The following is a 19,588-nucleotide window of genomic DNA, read 5'->3' as shown; positions in this document are numbered from 1 at the left end:
GTTTTCACTAGTGGGACCAAGAGGACAGAACTACACGCAGCCAGTCAACTGGTTTCTTCTAACAGAGGTAGTGAAGGTCTGGAATTTATTAGAAGTATTTAAAATGGAGGCAGATACGTTTTTGGAAGATTGGGAATATGAGGATCTGGTACAGAAATGGAATTGAAAGTAATACAAATCAACCAGGATCATATTGAATTGAAGTATGGCTCGAGGGATGGAATGCCCTAGTTCTGCTCCTGTTTTCTTGTGTTTGAACACAGCATGTATAACATTATGCACAGTAATGCCCTTCAGCCCATGATGTTTTGCTGAGCTTTTAGCCTATTCTAAGATCAATCTAGTCCTTCCCTCCTGCATAGCCCATAACCTTCCATTTTTTTACACCTGTATTACAATCTAAGAGTCTCTTAAATGTCCTTTATGTATCATCCTCTACCACTACCACCAGCAATGCATTCCAGGTACCTATCACCCTCTGTGTGAAAAGCCTACCCATGACATCTCTCCTAAACTGCCCTCTAACCACCTTAAATAGATATTCTCTGGTATTAGTCATTACCTCCTTTGGAAAAGGGCACAGGCTGTGTACTCTATCTATGCCGCTTATCATCCTATATCCTCTATCAAGTTGCCTGTCATCCTCCTTCGCTCCAAAGAGAAAGGCTCTAGCTAACTCAACCTTTCCTCAAAACACATGTTCTCTAATCCAGGCGGCATCCTAGTAAATCTCCTGAGCTTCCATATCCTTCCTATAATGAGTCAACCAGAATGGAGCACAATTCTCCAAGTGTAGTCTAAAAGAGACTAGTAGAACTGCAACATTACCTCGTGGCTCTTGAACTCAGTCCCCTAACTAACGAAGGTCAACACACTGTATTGCCTTCTTAACCATCCTATCAACTTGCCTGGCAGCTTGGAGGGTTTTATAGAGTTGGACCCCCAAGTTCCCTCTACACTGCTAAGAATAAAAAATTCTTGTGCATTGAGAGTGAATAGGTTACATATAACTAAGGGGGAGAATGCAACTCATTTTGAGCACGAGCATAAATTGATGGGCTGCAAAAAAAATCTTCTGTGTTGTAGAAAAGTGTGAGATAGGAGAAAATGTTATGATTTTGTGGAATTTGATGTATGTAATTTCTTGAGGCTTTTGTGCCTCTGCACAGTATAGACAGAGGAAGTTCATATAATATAAATTGCTTCATCCTTTGCAATATATACAGTGCCTCTTACCTGTTCTGCACATACCTTTTTCTCTGGAGCTTACCAGAGGCAATCTTAGATACGTTGTTTGGCTGCTACATAGCACTTCTAAAACTGGTCACATTAACATTTTAGCCCAGAAAAAATATAAACTATTGAGCTGAATAGAATTATTATGTACTTTTCTTGACACTGGTGTGTCACACTAGTTGCGAGTTGAAAGTAACTTGCATATTCCTTTCTTTAGATTAGACCTTTGGAAATACATTTCCAGTTATTGATTTTATTCTCATTCTCTCTTGGTTTTCTGCTTGATGATGAGCATGTGAATATAATGTATGCTTTGTCACTCTGCACATGGTTTCATGATGTACTTTGATGCATTTCCACAGTGTGAGAAATATTGTAAGGATATTATTCGACACATATTCATAAATCAGTGTAATATTTGATTGAGATTGTTCTCTGTAGATTCTGGGACAGAACCTGTGGGCTAAGCAATTGAACTTTGTATCTAACATTGGATGAGAGATGTATTTCATAACTAAACCAGTTTGTCTTCATTAAACATGGACACATTCCCATTTATCTTCTGGACCTATGATCAGAATGTGTGCCCCAGTTTTATTTTCTCCTCACTAGCTCTGGCAGCTGGAGTCATTTGTTTCCTCCTACTGCCACCCTTAATGAGATCAAACCTGGGATTCTCATACAGACATAAGGCAAACATATGAATTAGGAGCAGGAATAAGCCGCTCGCCCCCTGCCCTTATGGTGAAATGATAACCACAATTCTACATTCTCATCTGTCCCAACAGTTGCTTAACAATGCTTTAAGATAGTCAAAGACTGCCTTCATTATCCTTTGAGGTCCAAATTTATTCTGAGAGAGAAAAAAATAAGTTTCGTCTTTGTTTGAAATGAGTGGCCCCTTATTTTGAAACAATGACACTAGTTTTAGACGCTTTGACAAGGGGAAACATCCTCTCCACATTCATCCTGTCAAAGCCCTTCAAAATAAACCCCTCCTCACTGTCATAAATTTCAGTCGTACAAGTCACATTTGTACAATCTGTTTACTTAAACAATCCACCTATTCAAGGTATGGGTCTAGGAAACCTTTTCCGAGCTACTTCCAATTCCTATTCATCCTTCCGTAAATAAGACAGCATATTCTCTATATAGGATTTCAGATATGGTCTTACCCAGTATCTTAAAGAACTGAAGCACAACGTTCCTACATTTGTATTTAAATCCTTTTGCAGTAAATGATAACAGACTGGGAGCCTTCCCAGCTCTATGGCTACATGTCATCTGATAGGAGGAAAGGTGAAAGATGATAACGTTTGGAAAATATAAAATAAATTAGGAGACTAAATTATTTTGCTGCCATTATGTTACTAAATGATATCTACCACTTGTACAATTATAACCTACGATGGATTTTTAAAGGTGGACATTTTTTAATCCTGCAAGTCAGAATATTCAAGCAGCAGGATTTAATTCAGCAGTTGGTCATTATTTCATCTCTGCATTACAGGGCTTGTGGAGTTGGTTGTAGGGTGGCTGAAACAGAGAATGAAAGAGAGTGAGAGTTACATCTTGCCTCTTGATATCTGATTATGATGTTAGATCAATTGCTGCCTTTAAAATGTTTATAGTTATTTTATACAGGGTAATTCTATATACATTTCCTAGTTGAATAAAATTAGTGTAGATATAATACAAATCTTTCTTTTTCAATTACTATAGGTAACTATATTACTATAGGTTTCTTTCACTAACAGTAATTAAAACACTGATTTGTGCTTGTGGCAACTTCGTATCCGTTTCATGTACATCTGCCCTCACTTCATCCTCCTGCTGCTACACCAGGGATAGGGTTCCTCTGGTCCTCACGTACCACCCCATAAGCCTCTGCATCCAGCACATAATTCTCCGTAGCTTCCACTATCTCCAACGAGATCCAACTCCAAGCTCATCTTTCCCTCCCCCTGACTTCCCATTTTCTGCAGGGACTGGTCCTTGTGCAACTCTCTTGTCCACTTGTTCCTCCCAGCACTTATCCTTGCAAGTGGAATAAATGCTACACCTACCTTAACACCTAATCGGATTCTGTGTTTTCCAGCCCTTAATCTCTTTCACCAATCAACTTCCCAGCTCTTTACTTCACCCTTCTGCTTCTCCCAGTTTCACCTATCACCTGCCACCTGGCACTTCTTTCTTCCCTCCCCTCACCTTGTTGTTCTGACTTCCTGCCCCCCCCCACTTCCTTTCCAGTTCTGAGGAAGGGTCTTGGCCCAAAAAGTCAACTGTTCAACTGTGTATTCCCATTCATAGATGTAGCCTGACCTGCTGAGCTCCTCCAGCACATTGTGTGTATTGCACTTTGTATCCAATATTGATTAATCATTATTTGCATAATCTTTAGACACAACATTTAAAGCAGTGACCAAAGTTTCAAAGCCTCAACTTGAGCACTTGATAGCCAAAGAGCATGTACCAGATTTCTGGCTTTCATACTTGCTGATCACCAATGTTCATGTAACTGCTGAGTTTTAATTTATTTTGCCATTTCTCATCTACTTGGCAATGAATGGGAGTCCTGATGAAGGGTCTCAGCCCAAAACATCAACTCTTTATTCATTGATGCTGCCTGACCTGCTGAGTTCCTCTAGTATTGTGCGTGTGTTGCAAAGGTACATAAAGTTAGTTGTCAAAGATAATCATAATTACATGATTTCTTAAAGTATCCAGCTGTGTCTGATAAAGGTAGTTTCCTGAGCCACCTTGTCCAGTGCCTGTATGCTCAGTTCACTGTTCTCATCAGTATGTGGAGTTTCTTGCACGGCTTTCATACTAAATATGGAAAGGTGGAGAATTCTTGGCTTAAATTGATACACTGCTTTGCTCGGTATTCAGGTTTCAGGATCTTACCACTTCTTGAGAACATTTTTTGAAGAAAAGGTCACATTGTTGTATTTGTAGCTAGTTGCCATACCATATCTCCAAAGGCTGTGTTTTTGTTGGGACCGTGATGACTGAATTGCTTCCTTCCCACTACCCTTTCCTGCTTCCTCCCCATCCATCCATCCATTCAGCCCCTTCAGAATGTACTTTTCTTTCCGAATCCTTACAGCTCCATCATGCAGTTTTTTTCAGGCAGTAATGGAAAAGCAAACTACACTGGATGTTGCTAATCTGAAATTAAAACACAAATTGCATGAAGTCAAGAAGGATGTTTAGAAACAGTATGTTTCAGGTCATTAATCTCTCATGGGACCTTCGTCTTACCACAGATGTTGACTATCTTTAGTATTGTCTGTTTCATTAGCTCATTTATTGATTCTAAGAGTACAATTGTTTTGGAAGTAATTGCTCACTTGGTGTCCCATTTCAGTGCATTTCAAGTTCTCAACTAGTCCCACAGATCTATTTCTACAAGCAGTATTTCTGCCTCTATGTTACAAGATCTATCCTGCCTTCCTCTCATTGACTACAGACCCATATGCAGCAGGGTAACAATAACAGCAAACTTACAGCAACAAGTTGTCAGGAGTTTTTGACTAAAATGCACAAAATCTGTGTAGACTTTTATCCCCTTTCATAGTGATGATGTGTGGATTGTCCTGCCTCTGAAAATGCAGTGTGTTGCTACAAGTTGTTCTTTTAGCAATACAGCGAATGCATTTTCACCCAATCGTTTGCAGTGAGTAGGGTGTAATGGTTCCCTTTATTTGTGTGACATTGATAATTTTTGTGACAATATTTCAGTCAGTATATAGAAATTTCTGGGTACTTTTCTCTGGGGGGAAAAGCTTACAGCGATAAGCACTTTGACATTGCGCGCAGTCAAGTATTATGTGAGAGATATTGAGGCTTATACCAGCTGACAGCAGATTGTTCTTGTCCATTTTACACCCACTTGCTCAAGTATTACTAATCGTGCATGTTGTCTTCAGTTTTAAATTATTCTTCACATATTCTTAAGGTATTCTCTAACTAAGACTAATTCTGTCTAAATAATCTGTTTTCTTTCAACTGAAACCTTACTCTTCCTACTATCAGCTGAGTAACAAAAACTAAATCCTTCAAAGTGCATAATGCATGTAACTAACAGATGATTGTGAGCATGTTAAATGTTTAACCTGGGCATTTTGGGTGCATGCAGCTTTGATTGTGAACTCCCCCCTTTCTGTTGGCACTATCTCAGTGCTTGGCTCAAGGGGAGACATACTGTGTGCAATCTTTGCGTGATTCAGGTACCTGACTCTTTCCTTTCCAGGTTCTTCTGGTTCTTTTAACATGCCAAACTCTGGAGACATATTCATGAATATGCAGTCTCTGAATGGGGATTCTTACCAGGGTTCTCAAGTTGGAGCTAACGTACAGTCACAGGTAGGCATAGGACAATTCATTTGGAGTACAGGACATCTCAAAGAGAATAGGATAACAACCCCTGTCCACAAAAGAAGCTTCAAGGTTTGATAATTCCTGCTCCTATTTACTAGCCAATACCTCCTGCGAAACATTGTGTGTTTGAGGTCTATGAAGGTATGGTGCTTCCTATGGTTGAATTGTGTTCTAATTATATTTTAGCTCTCACACAAAGAATAGCTACTCTTGTATGAAAATCTGAGAGAACAAACCTCTCGGGGAATTGTCTCAGAGAAGCATCTAAGTAGTAGAAGAAAATATGGTGGTGGTAGTGCTATGGGTTCTGATCTGGATCAGGAACTTTCAGTGAGTGGACTTGGTATTGGGAGTTTTTATTTGGAGTCTCCCCAGCAGTTAGGTGAGAGAAGCTATTGGACACAAGAAGAATGGAAAGTTAACCAAGGTACTAAAATAGCAGCATAATAATGCCACTGTTCCAATTTGAGACAAAATATTAATGCAAGAAGAAACTTGGAAAGAAAAGCTAAGAAGGAAAGGGCTGAGAGTGAACTGATAGTCCTTAGAGATTATTTAAAAATACCGAATAGCTCAGTAGATTAAATGTTATTTAAATAACATAATTAAATATTCACTGTAATGCTTTGCTGTCACTGATTCACTTGTGTATTATACCTCATATTATTACCAATATTTTGTTCAACACTACAGTTTAGCTTTTTTTCCAACACAATTTCTTTGATATTCACATTCAAAAATGTATTCACACACAGAGAGTGGTGGGTGGGTGGAACGCACTTCTGGCAACAATGGTGGAGGCAGATACAATAGGATCTTTTAAGATACTCTTCGATAGGTACATGGAGTTAAGAAAAATAGAGGGCTACATCATAGGGTAATTCTAGGCAGATTCTAGAGTAGGTTACTTGGTTGGCACTACATTGTGGGCCGAAGGGCCTGTAATATGCTATGGATTTCTATGTTCTATGTATTGAGATTGGTATGGAACAATAATAAAGGAATATTTGGGTAGAAAGCAAATTTTACACACCCTCAGTACTTAAAGTCTAAAGGGCAGGTTTTAAATTGTATAGGTACTGCAACATTAATACTTAATTGGTGATTTATTGTATGCATATGTTTGTGCCAATCCAGGGGCTTAAAAATAGAATACAAGCTGAGATACTTAGACAACCAAGGGCAGGCTCTATTGTCAGAGGTTTTGAATTTCAGGTGAAATGTTAAGCTCATTCGTCATCCTCAGGTGGAGTTTAAAGGAGGTGAAGAAGAGCAGTGGAGTTTTTCCCAGTATCATGATCATTATTTATCACACCATAGCTTCTAATAGATGAAATAAAATTAACTGACCATTGTCATATTACCTTACATCCTCACTGTGCAGTCAATTTTATCCTCAGTTGCCACCTTTTGCTTGCTGCATGCCTTTGATTCTTTCACCCACTGCATTAACTGGATGCAGTTCTAACATCCCAGGATAAGAGAAATTTACAGCAATATTGATTGCCATTGGCACATCATATCCACAACAGTCAAAATGGAAGTTGTTTAAGTTAATTCCGCTTCCCAAACCTCTGTAGGTTATAGCTTTTCAAATGTTCATTGGCTATATATAAAATGTGGTAAAGGCTTCTTTCTGCCTTTAACTCCCCTTTAAACTTCCACTTAAATCTTTGTCCTCATGTTATAAAGCATTTTGCCAAGGAAATAGGTGCTTCCTGTTCACCATGTTCAGGCCTATTATATAAGACCATAAGATATAGGACTAGGATTAGGCCATTTGGCCCATCAAGTCTGCTGTGCCATTCAATCATGGCTGATCCTTTTTCCCTCCTCAGCCCCACACCCCGGCCTTCTCCCTGCAACCTTTGATGCATGTTCAATCAAGAACCTATGAAGCTTAAATACACCCAATGACCTGGCCTCCACAGCTGCCTGTGGTAATAAATTCCGCAAATTCACCACCTCTGACTGAAGGAATTTCTCCGCATCTCTGTTCTAAATGAATGCCCCTCTATCCTGAAGCTATGCCCTCTTGTTCTAGACTCCCCCACCATGGGAAACATTCTTTTGACATCTACTCTGTCAAGGCCTTTCAGCATTCAAAAGGTTTCAATGAGATTCCCCTCATCCTTCTAAATTTCACCAAGTACAGACCCAGAGCTATCAAGCGTTCCTTGTATGATAACCCTTTCATTCCTGGAATCATCCTTGTGAACCTGCTCTGAACCCTTTCCAATGCCAGCACATCTTTTCTTAGATGAGGAGCCTAGAACTGTTCACATTACTCAAGGCCTCGCCAGTGCCTTATGAAGCCTCAGCATCACATCCTTGCCCTTGTATTCTAGACCTCTTGAAATGAATGCTAACATGGCATTTGCCTTCCTCACCACCGACTCAACCTGCAAGTTAACCTTTAGGGTATTCTGCACAAGGACTCCCAAGTCCCTTTGTATCTCAGATTTTTTGGATTTTCTCCCCATTTAGAAAATAGTCTGCAAATGTATTTCTTCTACCAAAGTGCATGACCATGCATTTTCCAACATTGTATGTCATTTGCCACTTTCTTGCCCATTCTCCTAATCTGTCTAAGTCCTCCTGCAGCCTACCTGTTTCCTCAACACTACCTGCCTCTCTACCAATCTTCATATCATCTGCAAACTTGACAACAAAGCCATCTATTCCATCATCTAAATCATTGATCTAAAGCATAAAAAGAAGCGGTCCCAATACCAATCACTGTGGAACACCTCTAGTCACTGGCAGCCAACCAAAAAAGGATCCTTTTATTCCCACTTGCTGCATCCTACCAATCAGCCAATGCTCTAACCAAGGTAGTAACTTTCCTGTAATACCATGGGCTCTTAACTTAGTAAGCAGCCTGATGTCTGGCACCTTGACAAAGGCCTTCTGAAAGTCCAAATATACAACATCCACTGTATCCCCTTTACCTATCCTACTTGTAATCTCCTCAAAGAATTCCAACAGGTTGATTAGGCAAGATTTTCCCTTAAGGAAACCATGCTGACTTTATCCTATCTTGTCCAGTATCACCTAGTACTCCATGATCTCATCCTTAACAATTGACTCCAACATCTTCCCAAACCCTGAGGTATGTTTATTTGGTTCAATTAATCTGTCTTTAATTTTATGCTTCAAAAGTCACTTTCTCCTCATGATAAGAATTTTTCAGCCCAATTAATCTTCTCATGCTCTCACATATTTGCTGTATTGTGATAACCCAAACTACATAGAGATGTAGCTGTAGAACAACAAGTGTTTTATATATGATGCCACTGTTCACACACTCGGTATCGTGTATGCCTTCTTACCTACCTTATGAACCCGTGTGATTATGTACAGGAAACTATGGATATCATGCCAATTTCCTCTGTTCCTCTGCTTTTATGAAGTGTATGCCTCATATACTGTTTATTACTTTGCTGTGCTTACCCATTCAAATATAGTTAATGTGTCTCTGGATTGAATTGTATTTGCATATTTCTGAATATATAACCAATCCATTGATATTGTCATACAGCCTGATATTTAACCACATTGTCAATGTTGATGTCTTCAGTAAACTTAATTGTGTTTCCTACACTCATTCAAATCATTAATATATACGATAAAAAGAAACCATTTAGTGAATCTTGTGAAGCATCTCTGCACATAACCTGGGAATCACAGAAACACCAGTTTACCGCTGCCTTTTACTTTCACCTACAGAGCAATTTTTAATCCAGCTTGTCACTTTCCTTTGGATTCCATGTACAACAAAATATTTTAAAATTCATTCAAATTTAATTTTGCATACAAAGGAGGCACTATAGAAGTGTTAAAGGTTGTAAAAATATTTTTTTAGAATTATATAAAAGTCTACTCAATAACCACTTCACTAAAATACAGAAGAAAAGAATACATATAGACCAATAACACTTTTAATTCAATGCTGAAGGGAGCAGCCTCTCCCACAAGTGTATGCGCGTTTTCTTCCTCTTCCTCTCCTCTTCCCCTTCCCCAGGGTTCTGAAAGAGCTTACCTACAAGAATTTAGATTCTGAAATGGTTCCTAAGGACTGGAAAATTGCAAATATCATCCCACTCTTTACGAATGGAGGAAGACAGAAGCAAGGGAATTATAGGCCAGTTAGTCTGACGTGGTTGGAAAAATGTTGGAGTCTATTACTAAGGATAAGGTTTTGGAGTACTTCTAGGCACATGATAGGCCAAAGTTTGCATGGTTTTCTAAAGGGGAACTCTTGCCTGACAAATCTGTTGAAATTCTCTGAGGAAATAGCAGTTTAGACAAAGGAGAGTCAGTCCTTTGACAAGATGCCGCACATGAGGCTGCTGAAAAATGCAAGTGCCCATGGCGTGATAGGAAAGGTACTAGCATGGATAAAAGATTGACTGACTTGCAGGAGGCAAAGAATGGAATGAAGGGGTCTTTTCTGGTTAGCTATCAATGACTAGTGGTGTGCCACGGGAGTCAGTGTTGGGACAGTTCTTTTCACGTTATATGTCAATGATTTGTATGAAGGAATTGAAGGCTTTGTGGCCAAGTTTGTAGATGTTACAAAAATAATTGGAGGGGCAGGTAGTGTTGTGGAAGCAGGGTGTCTGCTGGCTTGGGGGGATCGGCAAAGGAGTAACAAGGTGGAAGTGTATGGTCATGCATTTCAGTAGAAGGAATAAAGGTGCGGACAATTTCAAAAATAAGATATGCACAAAGACTTGAGCGCATTTGTGTAGGATTCCCTAAAGGTTAACTTGAAGGTTGAGTCAGTTTTAAGGAAGGCAAATAGAATGTTCACATTCATTTTGAGAAAATTACAATACAAAAGCAAGGATATAATGCTGAGTCTGTATACAACATTGGTCAGACTGTACTTGGAGTACAGTAAGTAGTTTTGTGTCTCTTATCTAAGAGAAGATGTGCTAGCATTGGAGAGGGTACACAGAAGGTTCATGAGAATGATTCCAGGAATGAAAGGGTTAACATATGAGGACTGTTTGATTGTTCTGGATCTGTACTTGCTGGAGTTTAGAAGAATGGGGGGGGGGAGGGTGCAGAATCTCTTTGAAACCTATCCAATCTTGAAAGGCCCAGATAGAGTGGATATGGAGAGGATGTTCCCTATGCTGGGATAATCTATGACCAGAGGGTCACAGCTTCAGAACTGAGGGATGTCCATTTAGAACAGAGATGTGGAAAAAATTCTTTAGCCAGAGGGTGGTGAATCAGTGGAATTCATTGCCACAGACGGCTGTACAGGCCAAGTCATTGGGTATATTTAAGGTGGAGGTTGATAGGTTCTTGACTAATGAGAGTATCACCAGGAGAAGGCAGCAGAAAAGGGTTGAGAGGAATATTAAATCAGCCATGATGGAATGGCAGAGCAGACTCATTAGGTCAAATGGCATAATTCTGCTTCTACGTTTTAGGGTCTTAAATGCTGATTTATGTTAGTCCGCCAAAATGTTTAAGTTAATTTACGATAACCATCAATGTTAAGATAAATGGCATGTGGTTACTCAATCTGTCTCTTTTTTTAAAATAAAGCTGCCTTATTTCCAATCTTCTTTACCTCTGGAACCCCTCTGAAGAGAGTTATAGCCAGAGCCTACTCTATATTTGGGTCAGCAAGTTTGCAGATGACACAAAGATTGGGGGTGTATTACACAGCGAGGAAGACTGTCAGAGCTTGCAGTGAGATCTGGACCAGTTGGGAAAATGGCCAGAAAAATGGCAGATGGAATTTAATTCAGGCAAGCGTGAGGTGTTATTCTTTGATAGAGCCAACCAGGGTGGATCTTAGACAGTAGCTTATGCAAAATTCTGGAGGAACTCAGCATCTAGGAAAAAGCGTAAACAATCAATATTTTGGGCCAGAATCCTTCATCAAGACGCAGATGATTTCCAGCAGATTTTTTAGTGTTTGTAGTGCACAGAGGAGTGCAGTAGGACAAAGGGATCTGGGAGTACAGGTTCATAATTCATTAGAAGTGGTGGCATAGGTAGACAGGATTGTAAAGAAAACTTTGGACACATCGGCCTTCATAAATCAAGATGCTGAGTACAGGAGATGGGATGTTATGTTGAAGTTGTGTAAGACATTGGTGAGGCCTAATTTGGAGTGTTGTATGTAGTTTTGGTCACCTACCTAGAGGAAAGATATGAATAAGGTTGAAAGAGTACAGAGAAAATTTATGAGGATGTTTTGGGGACTGGAGGACTTGAGTTATGTGGAAAGGTTGAATAGGTTAAGACTTTATTCCTCGGATGTAGAAGGTTGAGAGGAAATTTGATAGAGGTATACAAAATTATCAGCAGTATAAATAAGGGAATGCAAGCAGGTTTTTTTCCACTGAGGTGGGATGGAACTATAATTAGAGATCATGGGTTAAGGGTGAGAGGTGAAATGTTTAAGGTATGAGGAGAACCTTCTTCACTTAGAATCGTGGAGATATGGAACAAGCTGCTAGCACAAATAGTACATGTAAGATCAATTTCAACGCTTAGGAGAAGTTTGGATTGGTACGTGAATGTCAGAGGTATGAAGGGCAATGGTCTGGGTGCAAGTTGATGGGACTGGGCAGTTTAAATAGTTTGGTATGGACTAGATGGGCCGAAGGGCCTGTTTCTGTACTGTACTTTTCTAGTCTCTATATGGTTGCCCCCTTTAAAGGCCCAGGATTTATTTTATCCATATCTCCTGATTTATTTACCTTTAGCAAGCTGTAGTCCTTATCTTGTCTCATTCTTTTTGTATTTATCACTTCCATTACTTCACATTTTCTCACAGCCCTTCTTTGATGACAGATACACCTGCACTCTCACGCAGAATTTTGATCTCTATTTGGAACATTGGACTTAATCTGTACAAATGATTTATCTGTGGTCCAGATCTGTTGTTTTACTTAGCGGATAGAAACATAGAAAATAGGTGCAGGAGTAGGCCATTCGGCCCTTCGAGCCTGCACCGCCATTCAGTATGATCATGGCTGATCATCCAACTCAGAACCCTGTACCAGCCTTCCCTCCATACCCCCTGATCCCTTTAGCCACAAGGGCCATATCTAACTCCCTCTTAAATATAGCCAATGAACGGGCCTCAACTGTTTCCTGTGGCAGAGAATTCCACAGATTCACCACTCTCTGTGTGAAGAAGTTTTTCCTAATCTCGGTCCTAAAAGGCTTCCCCTTTATCCTCAGACTGTGACCCCTTGTTCTGGATAGATCCATCTGAAGTAGCATTGTTGCTCCCATGCTGTCCTATTGCCATTCTGTCCTCTCACCCAGTCCATTCCTAAAACACTGTCCACACCTGTTGCTGGGCTTGCTAGCTCTCTTTAACTATGTTTCAGGAACGCTGTTCTTTCTGTGTTCCTTACTTTGTTACTTCCCAGATAATTTTTGAATAATTGAAATGCCCTCTTATTACTACCTTCTAGTTTCTGATGTGTCAAACTTACCAACGCAGTTTCTCTTCTTTTTCCCCTGTAGGCACTCAAAACAATCCGATGATCATCCCTTTACTGCTCATGTTCAACTTACTGACCTTATTTATTTAATTTTGTAGCATATCATCCTTCATCACAGTGGCAGTTGTTTGCTTAAATTATATTGCACCCATGTTATCTTCTCCCCATCCCTGACTCTATATCATGTGAAAACCAAAGTGTGGAATTATCAGGCTACCTTTTCTATCAACCCATGATTCTTTAATGACCATGGTTACAGAATGGCTACTTGGACTTAAGTCTTGTAAAGCAGATCATGCATCAAGGTGAGGCAGAGTCTCCTGTGCTGGTCTACCATTACAGAAACCAGAAAATGCTGTTCTGTCAATATCGGTGGAGAGAACAGATAGCTATTTCCAGTGTAGACCCTTACAGAGAACTGGAAAATATCAGAGACGAACACCACTGGAAGCAATGGATGCACATGTGCACACATTCAATCTTTCATTTACACAGACAACAATTTACATTAATATACAATCTTTAACATAATAATATGTCTCAAAATGTTCCATAGGTGCATTACCAAACAAAAGCCTAGAAATTGGATTTCACCCATCCTTGAAGTATTAAATAATGCTGTTTTCCTAATGACAAATTGGAGTCAGCAAAGAAATTGAGAAATGCCCACATTAAGAAATTGCTTTTGTTTTTTTTCCCCATTTATTGGTGGATTAACTTGACATGCCAGCTGACATCACATTCGCCATCTTATTTAGTGTGCTTCCCACTAGGATGTTATGGAATTAAAAAGCACAGAAACAGGTCTTTTGTCTCTCCATGGTAACCTCACATTAGGTCTATCCTTGTTTATTCAAGTGTCTGTTTAACTGTCTCTTAAGCATGGTGATTGAATCTGATTCCACCAGCTCCTCTGGTAGTGTGTTCCACTCTCAGTATTAAGTAAACTTATTCTCAAATTCCCTTTAAAATCCCTTCTACTTACTTCTTGTTTTTTGATACCTATATCACGGGAAAAAAGATTCTGACTCTACCTATTCCTGCCTCTTATCCTTTTGTTTATCTTTGTCAGGTCACCTCTCAGCCTCCTACACTCCAGGAAAAATACTTGGAAAATAATTTTAACGGACTAAGAGCGGACTGGCTGAAGTTATATTGGGAGTAGATCCTTGTGGGTAAAATAAAATCTGACAAGTAAACTTTTAAAAAAGGGTTAGCAAGGGTTGAGCAACAGCACCTTCCAGCAAAGGGGAAAGGAAAGATAGCAAGATGATGGAACCTTGGATGACAAAGATTATTTAAGGTTTGATCAGGTAAAAAAAAGGAAGCATTCGATTGGTCTAGGCAATTTGGATCCTCAATTCCTTGAGGAAAATATAGAAGATGTAGAGAGTATTTGCAATAGCAATTAGGAGCACAAAAAGAGGCCATGAAATATGCTTGACCAGTAAAATTAAGGGCAATCCTATATATTTCTATTGAGTATATCAGGTGCAAGTGAGTATGTGGAGAAATTTAAAAGGCCAAAGGTTTAATCTCTTCTGTGGGGCCAGGGGGTATTGGTGAGGTCTTAAATAAATAGATAGATCAGTGCTCACCAAGGAGTAGTACATGCAAAATAGTGAGTTCAGGGAGGGACACGTTGATTGTTAGGACCAAGTAAGTATTGAGAAGGTGTCAGATGTCTTGGAACGTGTATATCTTGATAATATGATCTATCTCAGAATGCTGTAAGAAACAAAGGAGAGATTGCTGGGGCATCTTCGTAGGCGAGGTATTACTGAGGAAAGGCTAAGCGTGGTAATTACAGATTGGTGGGCTGTTGAAAATTCTAAGAGACAGAATTTCTGTTCAAGTGGAAAGCCAATGACTGATGGATATATTTAGCATGGAGTTGTGGTGGGGGGGGGGGAGGGGGAGGGATCCCTGTCTGAATTTTTTGAGGAGGTAGTCAAGAATTATGAAGACAGGGCAGTAGATATTATCTAAGTTAATGAGGTCACTCTTGGTAGGTTGGCACATGGGATGCAAGGAGAGCTGGGTAATCATATCCAAAATTGGCTTGGTAATGGAAGGCATAGTGGAAGTTTGGTTTTCTGACTGGAAATCTCTAACCAATTGTGTACCACAAGGACTTCTGGTCACCACACTATAGCTAGGAGTTAGTAGTGCAGGAGGGAGTACAGAGGAGGTTCACTGGGGTGTTGTCTGGAATGGGGGGACTTTAATTAGGTGAGAGATTGGGCACATTCAGCTTGTTTTTCCTGGATCAAAGAAAGATGGGGACCTGATAGAAGTATTCAAGATTATGAAAGGCATGGATAAGGGTAGATAGTCAAAATGTATTCCCCATTATGAAAACAAAAGCAAATAGATTGAAGGTGAGATAGAAGAGATTTAAAGGGGATCTGAGACGGAAGTTTCCAACAGAGAGTGTTGATATCCAGTATATCCTGCCAGAGGACTTAGTGGGATCAGATACAATTAGCTCACTTAAGAGGCACTTAGACATACATTTAAGTAGCAAGCATACAATAATATGGTCCTAATGTAGGCAAAAAGGTTGGCATGGAAATGGTGAGCCAGGTGGTTTGTTCCTGGTCTGTACAACTGTATGACACTCTCATAACTGAAGCCCTCCCCGGTGAATCTCCTCTGCATTCTCCATCCTACAGTGTGGTGACCAGAATTACACAAAGTGTTCCATGTGTAATCTAACCATTACTGTTTATTTACTTGCTTAATGCCTGTTATGTAATCGGCATTTTGGGGCAGCAATAAAGGTCCTCCATCTCTGGCAGGGTTCAGGGTATCATGGTAGTAGCTTCCCCTCGATTTTCACTACTGTCAGCCATGTAAGCCCCAGAGGAGACACAGGATACCATCACACTCAGATGTAGGAGGATCCTTCATTGCTGTTTCTGTAACAGTTTTATTTTACCTGTCAGGGTTGCTGGCCCGGAGCTGAACACTTGAACCTGGAGGACCGTAGACCACTCTTAACCTGGACTCCACCCTTTGACCTGTTTGGCATGAGGGACCTACCAAGAGCCAAAGCATAAAGCCCTGACTCCAGCCAACATAGTGCTCTGGGTCATTGAAACATTTAAGACCTCTAAACCATAACAAAGTTGTGGTCCTCTTTGAGTAAACCTGTATTAGGTGCAACCTATTGTGCCAATTTTTATCTCAACACCACCAATTTCTTTTAATTCTTGAAATTATAAACATTTCTCCTACATTCACATCAAAGTTAATAGTACACGTTGCAAACAATAAGGATCCCAGCATTAATTCCTGCAATTCATCATTGGTCACGGACATGAGAATGTAAGAAATAGGAGCAGGAGTAGGCCATCCAGCCCATCGAGCCGGCCCCTTCATTCAATAAGATCATGGCTGATCTGTCCGTAAACTCAGCTCCATCTACCTGCCTTTTCCCCATAACCCTTAATTCCCTTACTATGTAAAAACCTATCTAACTGTATAGTAAATATATTTAGTGAAGAAGCCTCAACTGCTTCCCTGGGCAGAGAATTCCACAGATTCACTACTCTCTGGGATAAACAGTTACTCCTCATCTCCATCCTAAATCTTCTCCCCTGAATCTTGAGGCAATGTCACCTAGCTCTAGTCCCACCTATCAATGGAAACAACTTTCCTACTTCTGTCTTATCGATCCCTTTCAAAATTTTGTATGTTTCTATAAGATCCCCTCTCATTCTTCTGAATTCCAGAGTATAGTCCTAGGCGACTCAATCTCTCCTCATAGGTTAACCCCTTCATTCCTGGAATCAACCTGGTGAACCTCCTCTGCACTGCCTCCAAAGCCAGTATATCCTTCCTCAAGTATGGAGACCAACTGCACACAGTACTCCAGGTGCAGCCTCACCAGTACCCTGTATAGTTGCAGCATGACCTCCCTGCTCTTGAATTCAATCTCTCTAGCAATGAAGGCCAACATTCCGTTTGCCTTCTTAATAACCTGTTGTACCTGCAAGCCAACTTTTTGTGATTCATGCACAAGCACTTCCAAGTCCCTCTGCACAACAGCACGCTGCAATCTTTCACCATTTAAATAATAATCTGCTCTTCTATTATTCCTTCCAAAGTGGATGATCTCGCATTTACCAACGTTGTATTCCATCTGCCAGACCTTGGCCCACTCACTTAATCTATCTATATCCTTCTGCAGACTCTCTACATTCTCTGTACAATTTATTTTTCCACTCAGTTTAGTGCCGTCAGCAAATTTTGCTATACTGCACTCAGTCCCCTCTTCCAAATCATCAGTGTAAATGGTAAACAGCTGCAGGCCCAGCACCGACCCCTGCGGCACCCCAGTCACCACTGACTGTCAACCAGAGAAACATTCATTCATACCAACTCTCTGCCTTCTATCGGTTAACCAATCCACTATCCATGCCAATACACTTCCTCCAACTCCATGCATCCGTATCTCATTTATAAGTCTCTTGTGTGGCACCTTATCGAACGCCTTCTGGAAATCCAAGTATACGACATCCACCTGTTCCCCTCTATCCACTGCACTCATTATGTCCTCAAAGAACTCCAGTAAGTTTGTCAAACAGGACCTGCCCTTTCTGAATCCATGCTGCGCCTGTCTAATGGAACCACTCCTTTCTACTTGTTTCGCAATTTCTTCCTTAATGACAGCTTCAAGCATTTTCCCGACTACAGATGTTAAGCTAACTGGCCTATAGTTGCCCGACTACAGACTACAGACTTTTGCCTACATCCTTTTTTAAAAAGTGCTGTGACATTTGCTGTCTTCCAATCCACCGGGACCTGCCCAGAGTCTAGAGAGTTCTGATAAGCGATTACGAACACATCTACTATAACCTCCGCCAATTCCCTCAGCACCCTGGGATGCATCCCATCAGGACCAGGGGACTTATCTACCTTCAGGCCCTCTAGTTTGCTCATCACTATCTCTTTAGTGACAGTGATTTTATCGAGGTCCTCACCTCCCATTTTGTCCATAACATCCTTCTTTGGCATATTAGAAGTGTCCTCCACCATGAAGTCCGACACAAAATGTTCAATGCCGCAGCCATTTCCTTATCACCCAATATCAATTTCCCCTTCTCGTCTTCCAAGGGACCTACGCTGACTTTAGCCACCCTCTTCCGCCTTATATATTTATAAGAACTTTTGCTATCTGTTTTTATATTTTGTGGTAATTTACTTTCATACTTTATCTTCCCTTTCCTTATTTCTTGTTTAGTTGTCCTTTGTTGCTTTTTAAAGTTTTCCCAATCCTCTAGTCTCCCACTACTCTTTGCAACTTTGTACACATGAGCTTTTAATTTGATTCTATTTTTTATTTCCTTAGTTATCCAAGGCTGGCTCTCCCCACACTTACTGTCCTTACTTTTGACTGGAATATACTTTTGTTGTGAAAAATCTCTTTGAAAGTTGTTCCTCAACTGTCCTATCAAATAGCCTGTGCTCCCAATCCCATTGTAGTTTCCCTTGTTCAAGCATAATACACTAGTTTTAAATTTAACTATTTCATCCTCCATCTGAATGTGAAATTCAATTATACTATGATCACTCTTTCCAAGAGGATCCCTGACTACAAGATTGTTAATCTTACCTGTCTCATTGCACAGGACTAGATCTAAGATAGTATTTTCCCTTGTAGGTTCACTAACGTGCTGCTCAAGAAAGTCATCACAGATGCATTCTACGAAGTTTTCCTCAAGACTTCCTTGACCAACCTGATCAGAAGAGCATCCTCTACCACTATCTGCCTCTTGGGTCATTCAGTACTGCCCATGAAAACCACACAAACTGCTGTAGGGAAATGGAGGGACATATGAGCAAGAAGTGGGGTGGGGTAGTGGTATGTGCTGCACTGTAGCACATCCCACAAGCTCTGGAGGAGACCTTGTCACGTATAATCCTGAGGGACACAACTCACAGAACCTTGCACTGTGGTACACAAATGAAATCTTACTCATGTTGCCCGTTTGCAAAAGGGCAGCCAATGATTCACTAGCATTAAAGGCTCATTGGGGATCATTTAGAAATATATGATTCCCAACTTGCTTTATGGTTTCCTCCTTTGTTTAGCTATGAATGAAGAATGTAACCTATTGTCAAGTCAGAAAGCATGCTGCACATATTGGTGATGCTGTCATATGCATGAAATGCGAAAAGGAGTGCACATCTTCATCATACCAGCAAGTTCCTGATGGCCAGGACTTCCATCGTATAGGTGCAAACGCTTCAGAACACACAAACCATTCATTTAGTACTGCTTACACATAAAACAAAATGTGCTTTTCACCTAACCTAGTATAGGTGCTGAGCCATGGACAATATTAGGAAGAGACTGTGGGAGAATAAAAAATCAAAGTATCAATGAGCTTAAAGATTCAGGCATATGGAAAGGAGGCGATGAAAGAGATAGGCAGCAAATAATGTCATGGAAGAGCTTGACATTATGTTTTGAC

The 19,588-nt window shown here is 40.3% G+C and overlaps 1 protein-coding gene across 4 annotated transcripts in view; it reads left to right on the top strand.

Annotated features, from left to right (window-relative positions):
- pbx4 (pre-B-cell leukemia transcription factor 4) overlaps positions 1–19,588 on the top strand; it is a 423,011-nt gene that overhangs the window by 389,812 nt on the left and 13,611 nt on the right. For 3 of the 4 annotated variants that reach the window (XM_072248176.1, XM_072248177.1, XM_072248178.1), the window contains exon 7: positions 5,492–5,604. The exons of the other annotated variant lie outside the window; for it this stretch is intronic. In XM_072248176.1, the coding sequence (XP_072104277.1) occupies positions 5,492–5,604 (113 nt within the window). The remainder of the gene's footprint in view (positions 1–5,491; positions 5,605–19,588) is intronic. 4 annotated transcript variants of the gene reach the window in all.

This window comes from Mobula birostris, chromosome 32 (genome assembly GCF_030028105.1).
Source record: "Mobula birostris isolate sMobBir1 chromosome 32, sMobBir1.hap1, whole genome shotgun sequence".
NCBI classification, from domain to species: Eukaryota; Metazoa; Chordata; class Chondrichthyes; order Myliobatiformes; family Myliobatidae; genus Mobula; species Mobula birostris.
The sequence above is the reverse complement of the archived record's forward strand: the minus strand, read 5'-3'. Positions and strand labels throughout refer to the sequence as shown.